General features: G+C 42.2%; 1 protein-coding gene across 9 annotated transcripts in view; it reads left to right on the top strand.

The window, feature by feature from the left end:
• The first annotated feature begins 6,972 nt into the window (after positions 1–6,972).
• Positions 6,973–19,126, top strand: part of SLC10A7 (solute carrier family 10 member 7) — a 317,217-nt gene continuing 305,063 nt past the window's right edge. The window contains exons 1-2 of one of the 9 annotated variants that reach the window (XM_070386623.1): positions 6,973–7,473; positions 15,000–15,082. In XM_070386623.1, coding sequence (XP_070242724.1) covers positions 7,374–7,473; positions 15,000–15,082 — 183 coding nt within the window. In that variant the 5' untranslated portion in view covers positions 6,973–7,373. The remainder of the gene's footprint in view (positions 7,474–14,999; positions 15,083–19,126) is intronic. The other 8 variants (XM_070386624.1, XR_011467479.1, XR_011467478.1 and 5 more) reach the window with 8 other exon arrangements.

Here is a 19,126-nt window from a genome sequence, read left to right as displayed (position 1 = left end):
CACCAGGGATTGAACTGGTGCCCTCCGCAGTGAGAGCATGGAGTCCTAACCACTGGACTGCCATGGAATTCCCAGGAATTAATCTTTTGATCACTCATTAGATCAAGAGATGACGGCTTTCAAGTTTTCAAAAATGCATGGCATATTAATGAAGATTAGGCTTGCTTATGTTGAGCGAAAAAATACACACAACCTAAAAGTTGAAAGCTATGCTTTATCCCGGAGAAGGCAATGGCACCCCACTCCAGTACTCTTGCCTGGAAAATCCCATGGACGGAGGAGCCTGGCAGGCTGCAGTCCATGGGGTCGCTAAGAGTCGGACACGACTGAGCGACTTCACTTTCACTTTTCACTTTCATGCATTGGAGAAGGAAATGGCAACCCACTCCAGTGTTCTTGCCTGGAGAATCCCAGGGACGGGGGAGCCTGGTGGGCTGCCCTCTATGGGGTCACACAGAGTTGGACACAACTGAAGTGACTTAGCAGCAGCAGCAGCAGCAACATTTTATCCGGCAGAAATTTTTAGGACTTAAGCTCAGGAGGCAGCATCTAAAGTAACCCTGAGGGTAGTGGGAGTAGTGCTCGAGGAGGTGGGTTGTGGGGAGGAGCCAGGTTATAAAGAAGCTTTGCAAAAAAGGGCAGGTGGTCTGAACCTCAAAAGTATTTTTTGTGAGTTAAAGAAAACCAGATATCCCAAGTTAAAGAATTTAGCGCTTTTCTGTGTAGGGAAGTTGCAAAAGTCCAGACTCACGGAAATCATTCCTTTGATATACATCTCAGCTATCTGGGGCCAGTATCCTGTTTTTCCTTTCTGACTTCCTCAGGGCTTATCGGAGGTAGTGGCCACAGTCTGATGGCTGCTAGATAGCAGGTATACTCCTTGTCCCTGAGTTCCCTCAGGGCTCACTGGCTCCCATTGGAGGGCTGCAATTGCTGATGACTATGATAACTTTGTTTACTAGTATGGCAGGAAATATTCCCTTTCTCAGCTGTAAGCAATAGAAAGCTCACTATAACAGTAATGACCAAGATAGAAATTTGTTTTTCCAGTATAGACATACAATCTGGAAGTAGGTGGTCTAAAAAAAACTATGGCAGCTGCAGGAAGCCCCAGTCTTGCTGCTCAGCCAGTCTTTAAGCCTTTACATCTGCACTGCCACCATCAAGAAGAGTATAAAGAAGTGAATATTCTCTTCCTGTAAGAATCATCCTAGAAATCAGGTGCTTCCAACTGCCTTCTATTCCTGGAACTTAGTCACATACCCATTTACTAGCTGCAAAGGAGGCTGTAATCTTTCATTTGGTGGTCCTGTGCCTACGAGAATCGGGAGTTTTGCCACTAAGAATGGGTCCAACCACCCATTCCATAATAATTCCACAGACTTTATAGTAAATAATGAAGTCTGTGAAAACTGCAGCTTTGGAGAGCTCCATGAACCCAGTGAAGAGCACATAGGTCTCCACATCACAGAGCCTTAGATCTCGGAATTTCTTTTTTTTACGTTAGTATTTATGTATTTTGGATGGGCTGGGTCTCTGTTGCTGCACATGGGCTTTCTCTCTGTGGTGAGTGGGGCTTCTCATCACGCTGGCTTCTCTTGTTCTGGAGCGCGGGCTCCAGGGCACAAGGGCTTTTTAGCTGTCGCACCTGGGCTTAGTTGCCCTGAGGCAAGTGGGGTCTTCTTGGACCAGGTATCAAACCCTTGTCCTCTACACTGGCAGGCGGGCTCAACCATTGCACCACCAGAGAAGTCCTTGAATTTTCTTTTAGATCTTTGCTCTTTTTTAATTGGACTTATACTTCCAGTTGATGTCCCATCTTAGATGTTCAGAGATAAAGCTATGTGTAATTTTCTAGGAGGAGAAAAAACTGCCCTCTGGAGAATTTTAATATGTTAGGCATTTCTCTCAGGAATATGAAGTGGACACTCACTCTATAAATGATCTATTCACCTGCCCTCCAGGAATGCAGGCAGCTATCTTTTCCCTGGAAACCAATAGCTTTAAAAAGATGCATGGTAATTATATATTTTTTTCTGATAATATGGTAAAGTTATATATTTATTTTAAGCAACAAAATCCATACTGTTATTCATACTACGTTCCACACACACGTGCTTCTGAATTTTCCCTTTTTATCTCAGTCCTTTGGTAAAGGTGCCAAGTTTTGTCTTTGTTTTCAGCAGAGCTAGTTTTTCCAAGTGCTTCTATGATATTGCTATTCAGAGTGTTGGGTTATTGTTTCTTTTACTCTATCTATCCTTCATCATTTACTAATGACACAGATTGTGTGATGAAGAGTTGTCAACATGAGCATTTTTCTATATTTATAGGTGTAAGAATTGCACTGATGTGGATTTGTCATCTAACAGCATGAAATGATCCCTCTCTTTCGGCTGCATTTCCTTCCATTATTTACTGTTCCTCCCAACTTCTTATCATCCACTGCTGTTGACTCTCCTCTCTGTCCTTAATTTCCTGAGATGGATTTCCACTTAAGAGACTGAGAAACTATTAGATGGAGAGTTTTCACTAACCACCAGAGCAGGTCTTCTGCAAAGAGACATATCTGCCCACTATGGATTCAAGAAAGACAGAGGCATTTTGTCCTCACCTGACGAACCCAGAGCCTATCAATGTGAAGAGATTAGAAATGCATTTGAATTGAGGGACTCTACAAGCACAGTCTCATTAACACAAAGACAATAGGAGCTAAGAGCCTAAATTTCCCGTGCCCTGAAAATGGAAGTGGTTATACTTCTGCTGCTGCTGCTGCTAAGTCACTCCAGTCGTGTCCCACTCCGTGCGACCCCATAGACGGCAGCCCACCAGGCTCCGCCGTCCCTGGTTATACTTCCAAGTCTGATGTAAAACACGACCTCCTATATTTAAGTTGCAATTTTCATAACTTTAATTTTAGTCTGTGAGTTGTTCTAAGGAAAGCCAAAAGCAAAGAAGAAAATAATACTATCTCCATAAAGCATTTTAGCAAGGGTCAGAGAAGTGGACTACCAGATATTTATTTGGAAATTAGCTAGATATTTATTTGGAAATTAGCTAGTTAGCTATGATATATTTTCAAACTATGCATGTATTGGTAGTTTTCTGCTGTAATTGGCAAGGCTACTATATATCTTTATCTTTGCTATATTTAGAATACTGTACAGGAATATAAGACAGCATTTCCTTTCATGGTAACATTTTGGAGCTCAACAATATTCACTAGTGTAAAAGTATTTTCTGATCAAACCAATTGCTCTCGTATATATGTTTGTTGGAAGATTACATAATATGTTGAAGATAATGTTATTATGGATTTGTTTCCATTTAATTTGTAATTACTTCCAATGTTTAAAAGAATACAAATGACTTAACTTCTCAAAAGAAAAATATAAAATAATATTACCACACCCTATATACTTTTCACCAATTATTCATCAGTGATAAATTACATGGATTGATTACTGAACTAAGCACTACCAACTAAATTGTTACTGTGCATTGCCAGGTACCTTTTTATTACATTTTTATTGTATAGGATACATAAAGCCAGAATTGAGTGAGGCCATATTTCTGGAAAGAGGGTGAGATTTCTGGATGGTAGCTCAAATGCTAAAGAATTTGCCTGCAACGCTGGAGACCCAGGTTCAATCCCTGGGCCAGGAAGATCCCCTGGAGAAGGGCATGGCAATCCACTCCAGTATTCTTGCCTGGAGAATCCCATGGACAGAGGAGCCTGGTGGGCTACCGTCCATGGGGTCACAAAGAGTTGGACATGACTGGGCGACAAACACATACAAACACACACTTGCCTCACAGTCCCTTATTTAAAGGCTTTTTTTCTGTTCACGCTGTCTCTCTGGGAAATCTTATCCAATTGTATGGCTTTAAAGACTCCTAGGACTCCTACGTTTTTGTCTCTCTCTAGCCTTGATCGCTCTCTGTGAACTACTTAGTCACCTGCCTGACCTCCACCTAAATTTCTTTCCTATTTCTTTTTTATTTTGGGGGGGTGTGCTGTACAGCTTGTGAAATTTTAGTTCCCCTACCAGGGATTCAATCCCAGGCCCTGGCAGAGAAAGTGCCAAGTCCTAACCACTAGACCGCCAGGAGTCCCTCCATCTGAATCTCTAACAAGCCCTCTTCAAGCTATCTCAAAATAAATTTTGATTTTCTTCACTAAATCTGCTCTTCCCTATCTTTTTCATCTTCGTAAATTGATACCAACATTCACCCAAATAGTGTGTGTGTGTGTTAGTCGCATGAGATGCAAGAAATGTGGGTTTGATCTCTGGGTGGGGAAGATCCCCTGGAGGAAGGCATGGCGACCCACTTGAGTATTCTTGCCTGGAGAATCCCTTGGACAGAAGAGCCTGGCAGGTTACTGGGCTACTCTGGTGTTGCAAAGAGTCAGACATGACTTAGCGACTAAACAACAAAAACAAAACATTTCCTATAGCCTCCCTCCACACTTAAATAAAATCTAAACTTTATTACCTGGTCTACAAATACTTCCATGATCTGGATGCTGGGGCCCCTGCCTCCTCTGGCTCCCCAGCAGAGTGAATGACAGTCCTTTGGCCTTCCTTCCTTTAACATGCTGTCGTAGGCAGAATAATGGCCCCTGAAGATGACCACACTCTAATCCCCAGAACCTGTGACTATGTTACTGTGATTAAGAATTAAATCAAGATAGGAACATTACCCTGGATTAGCTGGGTGTGCCCAGTGGAATCAGAAGGGTCTCTGTAAGTAAAAGAAGGAGGCAGTGGCGGAATGATTGATCATGAGGAAGACTGGAAGGACCACTGTGGACTCTGAAGATGAAGGGAACCTAAAGTCAAGGAATGCAGGTAACCCTTAGAAACAGGAAGAGGAAATACATTCTCTAGAAACCCAGAAAGGAATGCAGACCTGTGGACATATTGATTTTAGCCCAGTGAGAACCATTTTGGACTTCTGAACCCCTAAACTATGAGGTACTAAATTTATGTTGTTTTAAGCCACTGAGTTAACTTGTCACAGCAGCAATAGGAGACTAATACACATGTCGAGATCATTCCCACCTCAGGGCCTTTACAAAGGTTGTTCACCAGTTGCTCCTCCTGCCTGAAGTGCTCATCTCCCAAATACAGGCATTCTGAACATTCACCTGTCATTTGGGTCTGTTTAAACTGCACCCATTCATAAAGGCCTCCCCCGATCACTCAAAGTAGCTTCCTTGTTATTCTCTCTCACTGGTTGGACCTGTTATATTATCATCATGGCACTTATATTACTTTTCTATGTCATTGGAACACACAAGGAAAGCTGAAACCTTGTCTCTTACTTTTCCTTGTAACAACCCGTATCTAGAATAATGCCTAGCACAAAGTAGAAGCTCAAAAAACATTTTTTTTGAATAAATGAATGAGTATTTTTTCCATGCAAAGCAATGGACATATACACTATACCACTGAATCTTTTTAACAGCCTGATGGGACAGGTTTTTATTACCATTTTATTAGACATAAAGTCCATGAGAACAATGTAAGGTGGACTCCTATTGGTATGTTAGTTGCTCAGTGGTGTCCAACTCTTTGCAACCCCCTAGACTGTAGCCTGCCAGGCTCTTCTGTCCATGGAATTCTCTGCAAGAATACTTGAGTGGGTTGCCTTTTCCTTCTCCAGGGGATGACAAATGTCTTTATAGGAGATATACACAACAGCAGCCACCAATGTGAAAATAGATGCAGAGACTGGAGTGCTGTGGCCATAAGCCAAGGAAGCCAAGTAATGCCAACAACCAATAGTGGCTATAAGAGACACGGAAGGATTTTCTCCTCACAAGCTCCAAAGGAAGTGTGGCCTTGGCAACACCCTGATTTGGGACTTCTGGCTTCCATTTTGAGGTATATGTTACAGTATCCATAGGAACCTGATGCAGAATTCACAGTGCTTTGTGTTCTTTCCCTTTAGGTAACCACTACAACTAAAAATCATTTCCAGTGATCAGAGTTCTTGGTGAGAACACAGCATTTTCCTGATTTATTTATTGGGGTGCATAAGCGAAGGAGTTGACATTCCTGCAGGGTCTACGAGTAGGAAGTCCTTTCATGAAACTAGCAATGTCACTGTTTATCAGAAAACACTTAAAGGGAGAAATGGGGAGGGAAAGAATCTTGCACGTGGGGCAATGGAAGGCAGGACCCGCCCTCCCCCGCCCCAACTCGGTCGCTCACCACTTTTTCCTTGCCGAACCTGACCCTCTTCCCACAGTTGCTCTGATGATGGTTGGGCACGGTCTGGGGTCTAGCAAAAGCCTGCACTCTTCAGAGAAGCCAGCTCAGACGCCCACTCTGACCCTCGTCAGCTTGGTTGAGAGGCAGGGAGAGAGCTCGAGATCCGGTCTCCGGTAGCGGGGCTGAACCTCCAAAGTCCCCACTCCCGGGCCGGTAGTGGCGAAGGGGGTTGGGGCTGAGGGCCCTTCCGGGGGCGACCGACCTGGGGCTCTGGCAAGCCCTCCCGGACGCGTCGGTCCTCTGTCTGTGGGCATCTGCTCGGTGCCCAATCCTCAACCCATTTCTCGAGGCTAAAGCTTCCCCGCTGCGGGGACGCAGCTTTCCCCAGGCGGCTGACGAGCTCGGCTAACTCCTGAAGCGCCGAGAGCTCGGAGACAGAGCGCTGCCTCCCCTTCCCCCAGCGTACACGTCAACGCCGGCGTCCAGGAAGCGTCGTAATGTCTCGAAGAGGCTCGCCACCAATAACCCTGCAGCCCGCCGCTCCAGCTGCCTACGGAGAAATCCCTGACTCAAGAGCACCCTGACCCTTCCCGCAGGCTCAAGGCGAATCAAAAGAGAATCTTTCCGCAGATGTACTCCGAGAGGGCGGGTTGCTGTGCCTACAGGGCGGGTTTGTTGGAACCCTTGATAGAACAAGTAGGCTGTGGCTCCTCACGTCACTCCCCGTCCCTGTCATTTTTAAGGTTCCTCAGGTCTCGACTGCGGCGAGTTTGTCAGCCCTACCAGGCAGCCAGCTTTCCTTCCCTAATCGCCAGCGCCGGCCGTTTTCGCCCAAACGTTCGCTTTTGAGCGTTTGCGCTTGGGAGGCGCGGCTAGAGCCGCGGTTTCGTGTGTGCTTCTATTAGGGGCCGTACGGTAGAGATGGCGGCGCTCAGTGAGACTTTCCTGTCACTGGATACTACTACTCCCAGCCCTCCTCAAAGCCGCCGGAGCAACCCCCTGGTCTTTAATTTACAAGTAGCAATTTGACTTGCTCTGCTGCATGTCAGGTGGGAGCTTGGAAAGTGTGGAGAAGCCCCGGGGATTAAGCGACCGTAGCTTAAAAAGAAAAAAAGCCAAGCAAATAAACAAAACCCACCCACCCTAACAAACATGAGGCTGCTGGAGAGAATGAGGAAAGAATGGTTCATGATTGGAATAGTACTGGCGATCGCGGGAGCAAAGCTGGAGCCGTCCATAGGGATGAATGGGGGTAAGTGCTCCACCTCTGCATGCTCCGCCGTGGTTCCCACTTCAGAACTAATTTTCGAGTCTTGGACAGGAGAGGGAGACAGGAATTGGGGAGTGTCTGCCTCTCTTAGGGGCACTGACCAGCCCTTGGTGTCTTTTGGCCTTTTAGCTGATTTTTCAATTTGTCAGCCCCAGAGAGGATTTATAACTAGGAAGGAGGCAAGGGAATTTGAACGCAGGTTGCCTTTGCCGCGGACTAAGGATTGAGAATCCTTAGTGTCAAGCAGTGAGGTTACCGAGAATGAAACTTATCCCTCCTGCCTTCAAAGTAGCATCCTATCCCAAGGGACGCTAGGTTGCCTGGAGTTCCTTATCTATCGGAGTGAACACCATTACCTTGTCCATTTTCGACACTCCCGTCCCCCACGTTAAAAAAGGAAAGGCGGGCCGGCGGCGGGGGGAGAAAAAGGGATACTCTTTCCTCTTCCAACTCAGATTTGGTGGCCCACATGTTGGAGAGTGGTGTTTTCCTGCCGTTCTGCCGCTCCACAAACTCCCAAGCCGACTGACACGTTGCACTCACTGCTTCCGTGTACGGCCGGCACAGTTGCTACACTTAGCAGTTTCACAGATACGGGCTGTGTTAGACCCTGTGTGCTGTGTATTTTGGCAAGGAAATGTAGGCGGGCTTAAAAATCACACCCAGATCTCTGAATAGTGGAATCCTTGTCCTGTGTGGATGGGCATTGGTGGAAATGACTGGAAATAGCATTAGCCTTTCCTGTCCCACCACACCTCCTCCCACCCTTAGACAAGCATGTCTCACTTTTCATAAATGTTCATTGAATTTCTTTAGTTCATTGTCTGCTTGACTTCGTTTGGCAGTTTTCATGCTTATTGACAGCATGCTTATTTCATTGCTTATTTCATGCTTATTTACACACCAGCCACACAGGGACAGATAAGGACGGAAGTGAGCACACAATGTTCATGCCAGAGTGAACAGTCAGGAGGCTATTTGAAGTTATTTGTACCTTTTTGTTCAAACATGATGAAAGTGAATGAAATGCTCTCTCAGGGGAACAGCGGTTCCTTCTACCCTCTGCCCTCAATACCTCCATTTAGAGGTAGCTTCAGAAAACATTTAAAAATAATTTTTTGAACAAAGACAGTAGAGATTAAAACTTTTTCTTTTATGTTCTTTCCTTTTCTGTTCAACGTAGTCCACAATATGGAGGATGTATAGCTGTGAGAGTAAAGCTGTTGGTCTGGTTATCCTGCTGAAGATACCAGTTTCTCCTTTGACATAGTTTCTCTGTGAGCTTTCGGGAAATTTGTGAAGGCTAGTATTCAGGTTCTGTCCAATCAGTTCCCTTGTCCCTGAAGCTTGCTGGGTATGAAGAGTGTTAGAGAGTATCTTTGTGGTGATCTCAGGTGTACGTTTCACTTGCAGAGTCTGTAGCTTACAGTGTTAGGTCTCTGATTTGCTGATTGTTAAGGTGATGTTACAGGTAATGTATGATCCTCCACGTTGAGATCTGCAGAGACTAGGTTTGGTCAAATTCCTTTTTCTCTTACGTTCCTGGGCTGCTCAGTGGGATGGAGGGTTGTGGACTGCTGAATCATTTTCCCAGGGCTTCCCCCCAGTGACAGGTGTGAGATGCATTCTTGCTTGTTCCCTCAGATTCTACTTAGTGAAGTTTTGGGGGTTATTGTATGTTAGAAATATTGTTTCCCATTTTCACTAGTCCCTATGCCATTAATCTAGAGTTTGTTTAATTATAAAAGAGGAGACTATTAAGAGCTGAGAGGGAACTTTAAATCCTTTTAAGCCAACATGTTTCTTTTACAGCTGAAGGTATTGAGACCTGAGGTCAGGTGACTCACCCTAGGTCAAGTTAGCTAGCTCAGGGGAGAGGAAGGACTGGGAACCGGGACTTCCGTTATATCATACCAGTTGCAACATCCATACATTCTTGGCAATAAATCCATTCTTGGCAATAAATCATTAAAAATGAATAACCATTATAAAGAAAGGCTCTCTGTAATAAAGACGTTTTCCATACTCTGATTTTTATAGCCCAAAATAAACTGAGCAGATTCAGCTAATATTAGACAACTGTGTACTCATGTGATTTTTTTTTTTTTTTGAGAGAGATATCCAAGTGTAAAAGTTACTGTTTCTAAAAAAAAAAGTTAAATGTTTGGGATTTGTTATACAGACCCTCAGGATAAGTTCTTGTATCAAGTATCTTCAATTGACCTTCCCACCTGTAAATCTTCTTCAATAAAAACAAACTTCCGAATAGTACCAAACAACACTTTGACTCCATTAGTTAAAACAACAAAAATCTAGGACCCAGGAGAGGAATGGTGGCTGAAAGTGTTCTGGCCTCTTGTGCTCTACAGAATGATCTAAAGCATCTCTTTTTGCTTGTCCCTCGTAGTCAGAAGTTTCATTTTTGGGTCTGTACACTGGAATTCATATACAGTTTGAATGCACTCACATTGACTGAGAAATTTTCAGTTGAACAGTTTTCTGTTCTCTTCAGCAGGAAGTTGTGATTGTTTTCAACTTGTTAAGAGGGTCTCCTCATCTTTGCCTGGATCACTACCTTAATGACCTCACTCTGTTTTGAAGTGTAGGACTTCTACACTTAAAGTATCACATCTTTGCTGTAACCTCCCTTTAAAAGCAATCTATATAACCAATGGGTGAGTTATATATGGCTGGAAATTTACAGAGGTGGGAACGCTAAAGTGAGAGAAGTTGAATGACTTTCCACAATGGAAAAAGTGGAACAGATACCAGCGTAGATCATTTAATTCTTACTTTTCCGTTCTTTTTACTCAGTTACATTTCATGTTTAAATATATTAAAAAGTTAAACGTGAAGAGCCAGGAGAGATGTGAATGTGCGATTTTCAGGTGTAGATATTCTGTTGCATTTCAACCCAGGGGCACCCTGAGCTCTACCCATCTTGGAGTTTACCAGAGTTCAACACTGTACTATTCATTCTAGGAAAGAAAGGCTTCTTTGGAAGTATAGAGTAAGCTTCTTATTTCTACTTGCATCTATAACTGAAATTATTGCTATTAATAAGACATACCTTCTAAAAAAGAAATTGCTTCATTTTTCCTTTAAGAAAACATAACCAGAAACATGCTCCTGCATAAACTTAAGAACATTAGCAAGAACACCTTAGATGAAGTTTAGGAATGAAATTTACTTGATGATAGTAGGTTTTATGAAATAATAGTTCGTTGCATTCTTAAGCATTCCAAATAATTTTCTATCTCCCCACCCCCATTCTCATATTTATAAAATATGAGTTTGAAGTCCCAAAGTTGCTCTGTTTTTATGGTTAGTTTTTCTTTTGATGTTGCCATCCCATCCCATTTTCACTGATAAACCTCTTTTTTTTTGCTTTCGTTTAAGGAAAAGTTCTAATTTACATTTCTCCTTTGCTCTTTATAGCCATCGCAAGATCTGAACCTGGTTATATTCATGACTTGGAAGATATAATCATGACCTTGGAGAGAGGCCAAATATCATTCCACAGCATAGTTTCAACTCTCACCTCTGTGCAAATATTTATCAGCTTTTAATTTCAGCCCTGCCAGCTTCTAGTTCCTCATTCACACAGTGGACGATCCATTAGCAGCTGTCTCAAAGGGGCTTTAGGTTTCTCCAAATTAGAATTGATTCCTCCTTCCCCTTTAAATGGTACATTGTCAGTGGACCTGGAATAGCCTCACCAGGTTCTTCCATGGATTAGAGTTATTTAGATCTGCATCTAATAAAAAAAACCAGTACACATTGTTTTTAGGATTTAAAACATTCAAAGTGAAGGATCATTCCACTGAATTGTGCCCATTGGTTAATAGTTATGATGTTTGTCTATATATGTGTATGTGTCTGGAGTGTGGGAAGAGTTAGCTTTTTAAAAGATTCAGTTGTTGGCTAACTAAAGTAAGCTTTAGCTGCCCAAAAGAAACATGCAGTCCAAGTCATTTCATGTACTTGCTATGGAGATGCGTCTTTGGATATGTTGCCTAGCTATCGCTTGCAAATATACTGTTAACTCTGTGTATGTGTTTTAGTTACTCAGTCGTGTGACTCTTTGCGACTCCATGGACTGTAGCCCGCCAGGCTCCTCTGTCTATGGAATTCTCCAGGCAAGAATACTGGAGTGGGTTGCCATTCCCTTCTCCAGGGATCTTTCTGACCTAGGGATCAAACCTGGATCTCCCACGTTGCAGGCAGATTCTTTACTGTCTGAGCTACCAGAGAAGCCCATACTGGTAACTATAACCCATCATATACAGAAAATCAGGGTCACCACTGTGGATAGAAGCACAGTTGAGAAGAAAAGATCTCAAAAAACACTTGGGATTGAAGGAAAAGAAAAATGATATGAGTTTTTTTAAAAAGCAAACAAACAGGATATTAAAAATTCCTGGAAGGCATTTACTTCCAAAGTGAACCCGATTCCTGGACTTTCAAATCTGCTCCTGAATCACCTTTCCTCAGCTTTGATGAAATATTATTCCAAAGTGTGAGTGACTGAGACAGATTCACTCACAAGTATGTTGAAAAAAAAAATGTACTTCTTTTTTGAAACTCTTTCACTGCATTGAAGTGTAACACCTCTATACCAGCCCTCTCCCTTTGCTCCTTTTTTCTCAGATCATAGCAAAATGATCTGTGTGAATGCCAGGTATCTAAAATAATGTATCACAGTGTTGAAGGAGATCTTTGTTTCTTTTTTTCACTGATGTACTGCTGCTGCTGCTGCTGCTAAGTCACTTCAGTCGTGTCCAACTTTGTGCGACCCCATAGACGGCAACCCACCAGGCTCCCCCCGTCCCTGGGATTCTCCAGGCAAGAACACTGGAGTGTGTTGCCGTTTCCTTCTCCAATGCATGAAAGTGAAACGTGAAAGTGAAGTCGCTCAGTCGTGTCCGACTCTTCGCAACCCCATGGACTGCAGCCTACCAGGCTCCTCTGTCCATGGGATTTTCCAGGCAAGAGTACTGGAGTGGGGTGCCATTGCCTTCTCTGAAAACGTAGCATTGTAGTAGCATAAAAAAGGTTTGTGGACTGAACTTCCTTGGTGGTCCGGTGGCTAAGACTCCGAGCTCCCAGTGCAGGGAGCCTGGATTCCATTTCTGATCAGGGAACTGAGACCCACGTGCTGCAACTAAGACCTGGGGCAGCCAAACAAATAAATAAATATTTTTGTAAAATGTTGTTGACTGACTGAGTGGTGATTCTTCCTGAGCTTGGGCTTTTTCATTGAGCAGTACCTATAGGAATGGTGGAGAGTGGCAGGCAGCGGAGGAAGCACGATTTTGGTCCTGTTGTTCGGCTCTGCAGGAGTGTATTCATTCCCTAGCGCTGCCACGACCAATTTCCTCAGACTGGGTGGCAAAAACAACAGAAATTTTTTTTTTTTTTTTCCAGAATTCAGACATCAAAATGTGATCATGGCTGTCTGCCCACCGAATGCTCTAGGGAGGAGCTCTTCCTTGCTTCTCCTGGCTTGTGGTTACCAGATGTCCTTGGTTCCTTGCCTCAGTCTTCACAAGGCCATCTTCCCTCTGTTTGTGACCATATCCAGAGTTGCCTCCACTTACCAGAATACCAGTCACTGGATTACAGCTCCCCCCAATCCAATTAGACCACTTATTAATAACCTGATTACATCTGCAAAGACCCAATTTCCAAATTAGCTTCATAGGTTCTAGTAGACATGCATTTTGGAGGGATACTATTCAACCTCCTGCAAGAGGGCTGTATAAAATGTAAAATATGAGGTGATCTCAGATTTTAAAATGTTGGTCCGTGCTAGGGTTTCTCAACCCTGGCACTATTGATGTTTAAAAAATTTTTTGCTAATATTTATTTGGATTTATTTAATTAGTTTTCAGTATAAGAAATAATGAAGTACAGATACATTTGAACTCCCCTTTTTTTTATTGGAGTATACTTGCTTTGGAATGTTGTGTTAGTTTCTACTGTTATTGACATTTTTGGATATGATAATTCTGATACGTTTGATTTTGGATATGATAATTCATATCATTGGATATGATCATTCTAAAAAATATTCTCCGGGATGTTTAGGAGAATTCCTGGTCTCTACTAGATGTCAGTAATGCACCCTACCCCCTGAGTTATAACAACCCAAAAAAATGTTTCAGAACATTGCCAAACGTCCATGGGTGACAAAATTTCCACAGCTGGAGAACCACTGTTATATGGGGATAAAATGGCACTTTCTCAGAATTGCAGCGTTGTCCTTTGGTTAGTGAATTAGGTCTTCAAGTCAATTGTGTCTGCTGTTGTTTGTTGTGTAGTCGCTATGTCACGACCAGCTCTTTTGCAACCCCGTGGACTGTAGCCTGCCGGGCTCCTCTATCCATGGGATTTCCAGGTAGGAATACTGGAGTCAGTTGCCATTTCCTTCTCCAGGGTATCTTCTTGACCTAAGGATCGAACTTGTGTCTCCTGCTTTGGCAGCTGGATTCTTTACCACTGAGCCACCAGGGAAGCCCCTGATTGTGTATAAGCTACATCAATCAATCAATAAATATTAGGGTCGTCCCTGTTATACCCATAGTATTAGCACGTCTAGGGTGGTGCCACTTTGTCTCTAGAGAAGATTTTCCAGAGGTGAAAGATCAGCCCTATCTAGTTCACCACAGTATTCCTGGGGCCTGGCAAAATTTAATCTTAGCAATCTTAACAATATATTGTTAAGTACTCTGCTACTCGGGCTTCCCAGGTGGCTGAGACAGTAAAGAATCCGCCTGCAGTGCAGGAGACCTGGGTTCGATCCCTGGGTTGGGAAGATCCCCTGAAGGAGGGCATGGCAACTCACTCCAGTATTCTTGCCTGGAGAATCCCATGGACAGAGGAGCCTGGCGGGGCTAGAGTCCATGAGGTTGCAAAGAGTCAGACATAACTGAGCATCTAAGCGCACACACACACACTCTGCTACTCTATATGCATTATCTTATTCATATAGTAAGTGCTCAATAAATACTTGTGCTCTGAGTGCACGCGGGCAGAACTGAACGTGCATGAATATAAGGTTTGATCTCTGATATCCTAGGAGAAATAAGATAATATTTGCTAAAAAGAAGGGGACTTCTTCCACTGATTTTCTTCTTTTGGTGGTGCTGGTGGGGGAGAATTTTGATTGTTATATAAGCACAGATACTGTGGCAGATAAAATCAGAATTAATGTAGAAGGATGCTGCCTGTCTGCTCTCCTGTGTGAGAGCAGTGTTTATTTTCATTCTTCTGGTCTGAGGATTCTGTGCTGAACTGGACGGCCGTGGTCCTTGCCCTCCGGAAAATCCTGTCCAGAGTTAGGCTGCCTCACAGTGAACACTCAGCTCTGTCAGCTCATTAGTACAGTAGAGGCAACACCAAGATTTAAAGTCCCGTTTGTTCTCCTCCAATGGATTCTTCTTTCGTGTCAAGTAAATGCCTGTCGGAAATGCTTATCTAACAGTGACTCATTTCTCTCTCTTTAGGACCACTGAAGCCAGAAATAACTGTCTCCTACATTGCTGTCGCAACAATATTCTTTAACAGCGGACTATCATTAAATACAGAGGTACTGTTACCTATGGGGGCACATGAAAAGCAGGGAGAAAAATTTAATTTGCGCTTACTGCTTTGAAATTTCAGTTTCCTTTTGTAAAGCCATGTGTATTTACAGTCTGAAGGCTTCCCTGTCACAGAGAGTGACTTGCACCTCTGCAAAGGACTTGAGTTTTGTACCTAGTAACTGCGTATCATAGATACTATACTATAGTTGGACAGCGGCATGGAGACCAAAGGAAGGTGTGGTTAGAGTGGTTATGTTTTTAATACAGTGAACTGAAACATCTACTTCCGGTCTTTCTCAGATTGTGTTGGTCACTGTAGTGGCCCCTGCTGGGGCACTCTGGAGCCACTGATGTTTAGTTAGGTTTCCATAACTTGTGGATCTTCTTTAGCTTCTAGGACTTGTGTTGCTCAAGTGCTGCTGCTTATAGTTTTTAACTAATTTTTGTGTTTTTTTTTTTTTAAGTATATTCTTTGTTGGCATATCTATTACCTATTAATATGGCATATCTATTACATATTAATATATAAACGTATTAATGAATGTTTTAACTGAAATGCAGGAATTTTTCACATTAAACCACCATCTATCATGAACACACACAGGTAATTTTATTTACTGATCTAGCTATCCTTGAATATGAGATTCTTTTAGAATTAAACAAATCAAGATATTTTAACATCCGAGAGAGGAATGAGTAGAATTTATGATTCTCCTTTGAATTGTAATAAAAGAAGAAAAGAAGAAAATACCCATTTACCTTTCAAGAAATTATGTTGAGCTTGTAAAGTTGTCATTCTAAGATATGCTTATTCATATGTAATATGTAGGTAGGGACTCTTACTATGTCAGGATTTGGGGCATTTTTGGAAATAGGTTTAAAATTCTGTTTCCACATTACATCTTGCTTGTATTTATTTTAATTTTCTTTTAAGTGTGCTTTGAATAAAAACTGTATTTAGTTACCTTCACTTTTGACCATCCTAGTAGCAACTTGGAAAAAGATGCTCTGACTAAATTTATGTATTCTGTAGTTGTCAAGTTGGTATAAATCTTACCAATGGGGCATTTTTGATATAGAAGGGACCCCTGTGTAATGTCTGAGAAATTTTGTCTCAAGAATTTGAAATATTGTCACTAATTACTTGCTCTTTTGAAACTGACTTAGAATGAGATTTCCTAAATAGGTTACATTCTGGTTTTTGTAAGTTATGTTGATGTGAGAGGACTATGGTTGGTGCTTGGGGGGGCGGGCACAGGCTTTCTCTGTCAACACCTGAGTTCTACATTTGGTTCTCAAATGTGGGATCCAGTGATACAGAAAGATACTTGCCACTCCTGTGGTACTGGATGGCTCTTCCCTGGAGGTCTTCCTGCTGGCCTTGGCTGATTCTCTTTGTGGAACAGGTGCCTCACCCAAGCCCTGTGCTTGAGACATTGCTCTAACTACATCCCCTGCTGGCTGCTTAATGTCTGCAGCTGTTCTCTGTTGTGAAGTTGCCAAGTCGATTCCAACTCTTTGTAACCCTGTGGACTGCGTCCCTCCAGGCTCCTCTGTCTATGGGATTTCCCAGGCAAGAATACTGGAGTGGGTTGCCATTTCCTTCTCCAACAGTTTTTCTTTATGCCTTGGGAAATCTGGCAAGATTTGATTCTCTCACTCCTTTAGTTTCTTGCTTAATGCTATACTGTCAAGCAGCCAACTCTGTGGGATGCAGGAGTTGAAGAAGGAAGAATGTCATACTTACCAGCATTTTCTAAGGACCAAATTCTTCTGTAAGCACCAAGGAAACCTTCATCCAGCCAATTTGGCTCTGATGATGAAATGCCTGGATCCTGTGTTTTATCATGGTATCTAAGCAGCCATCAAAGCCACTTCCTCCATTACGGGCCCTTTTCAAACTAATACAATATTAAGTCATTTTCAAGATCCATTTAACTTAAGATGCCCTAGATTGCATCATTATGTAGTGTTAAACCATCACTAGGCCTTGCTAATTTCCCAAGCAAGTGAACAGTTGTAAGTTAGGAGGTAGCAATCTGATCTCATGTTACTTGTGTTTTAGTTAATAATCAAATTAATATCAGCCGGGGCTACTATTTTTTTTATCCTACTAGGTCCTGGAATAGTGCATTTTTGCACATAGGAGACAGCAAATTATTATTAACTTGAGTCTATTTGCAAGCATTTACATTGGTCCCACTCAAGTTTGATTTATCTTGAACATTTCATGTAGTATTACTTATATGTTGAGGTAATGATGTGTATTCTAAAATTTGTTTTGTTCATTTATTATAATTATAAAGGACTGTGTATTAATACTTCATGCTAAAAAGATTTAATGCTAAATCTTGTTTTATAACTCTTGGTTTCTAGTTTGTGAAATACCTGTTGAAATGGTTTCTGAACTTTCTTTTGTAGAGTTATGAAATATGGTCACATTTGAAATATATTTTATATTTAGTTAGCTTCAGACCTGCAGTTTCAGAGGATTAGTCACTGAAGAGATTGTAACGGGACCAATCTCACTTAAACAGGTACCCAGACGTGCTTATGACCACAGGTCCTGCAGCCTTGTAAACTTGTGCTTGGCCTGGGAGAGGAGCAAAGATGAACAGGAAGCTCAGAGCCTGAGAAGGGTCCCCAGTAGACTAAAATGTTTAGTTTTCCTTATTTTCCTAAACAGATCATTTTTTCAAAAATCCTATTAGCTTAGAAGTAACTATAGCAAATTCTAAACTTGAGGCTACTGCTGCTTGTATCCAGCCCAGAGCTATGAGGCTGCTTCTCAAAGCAAATCCAGTAAAGGTCAAATAAGGGTTAGCAGGGAAATTGGTATGTAATGAAAATATTTCCAAATCCCAGTCTGAGCCTCTGATTTTTAAGCAATTCTTGATGCTGTCAGTGAGGCCCCGGTATGTGGAGTATCTCTTTAAGTTTATTTTAATGGAATTCGACCTGTATTACATGTGAGTAAACAAAATGTCATGCGAAATCAACTTTTCAATTATTCATGATGGTGTTTATTTAAGTATGTGGCCCTAAATTCTATACGGATACGTTTGGAGTAATACTCTTTTGAATTTTGTAGTGTTTACTTGCTTTTTCTTTTCCACTGCTACCTTATTTTAGCTTTAAGATTGTATGAAGAAGATACAAAAAATATAGAACATTGGGTTTTTGTGACAGTCTTGGAATCTTTTCTTGGAAACATTTCATGTCTGTTAACTCCATGTTGTTAAGAAGACCTTGATGACCCAACATAGCAGCCCCTTGTGATTCATTTTGCTGGCTTCTTTACTGTTCCATTAGTCTGATACAGTGTCACTTGTTTCTAATCGTCATTTATCAGGTCAGCTTGTATTTTTTTAACTACATTTTTTATAACTTTTTTCATGATTCCAAAAGTAGTATTTCTTCATGTAGAAAGATTAGAAAGAATAAAAATAACTGCTCTTAACGTTGTGTGAATTTTAGTCCTTTTTTCCTAGACATATTTTTTATATCAGTTCATTTCAGCTGCTCAGTCATGTCCGACTCTTTGTGACCTCATACACTGCAGCACGCCAGCCTTCCCTGTTCATCACCAACTCCTGGAGTTTGCTCAAACTCATGTCCACTGAGTCAGTGATGCCATCCAACCATCTCATCCTCTGTCGTCCCCTTCTTCTCCCGCCTTCAATCTTTCCCAGCATCAGGGTCTTTTCAAATGAGTCAGTTCTTCACATCAGGTGGCCAAAGTATTGGAGCTTCAGCTTCAGCACCAGTCCTTCCAATGAATATTCAGGACTGATTTCCTTTAGGATGGACTGGGTGGATCTCCTTGCAGTCCAAGGGACTCTCAAGAGTCTTCTCCAACACCACAGTTCAAAAGCATCAATTCTTCAGTGCTCAGCTTTCTTTATAGTCCAACTCTCACATCCATACATGTCTACTGGAAAAACCAAAGCTTTGACTAGATGGACCTTTGTTGGCAAAGTAATGTCTCTGTTTTTTAATATGCTGTCTAGGTTGGTCATAGCTTTTCTTCCAAGGAGCAAGCATCTTTT

Source organism: Bos mutus, chromosome 17, assembly GCF_027580195.1.
Source record: "Bos mutus isolate GX-2022 chromosome 17, NWIPB_WYAK_1.1, whole genome shotgun sequence".
In the NCBI taxonomy this organism is placed as follows: domain Eukaryota; kingdom Metazoa; phylum Chordata; class Mammalia; order Artiodactyla; family Bovidae; genus Bos; species Bos mutus.
The sequence above is the reverse complement of the archived record's forward strand: the minus strand, read 5'-3'. Positions and strand labels throughout refer to the sequence as shown.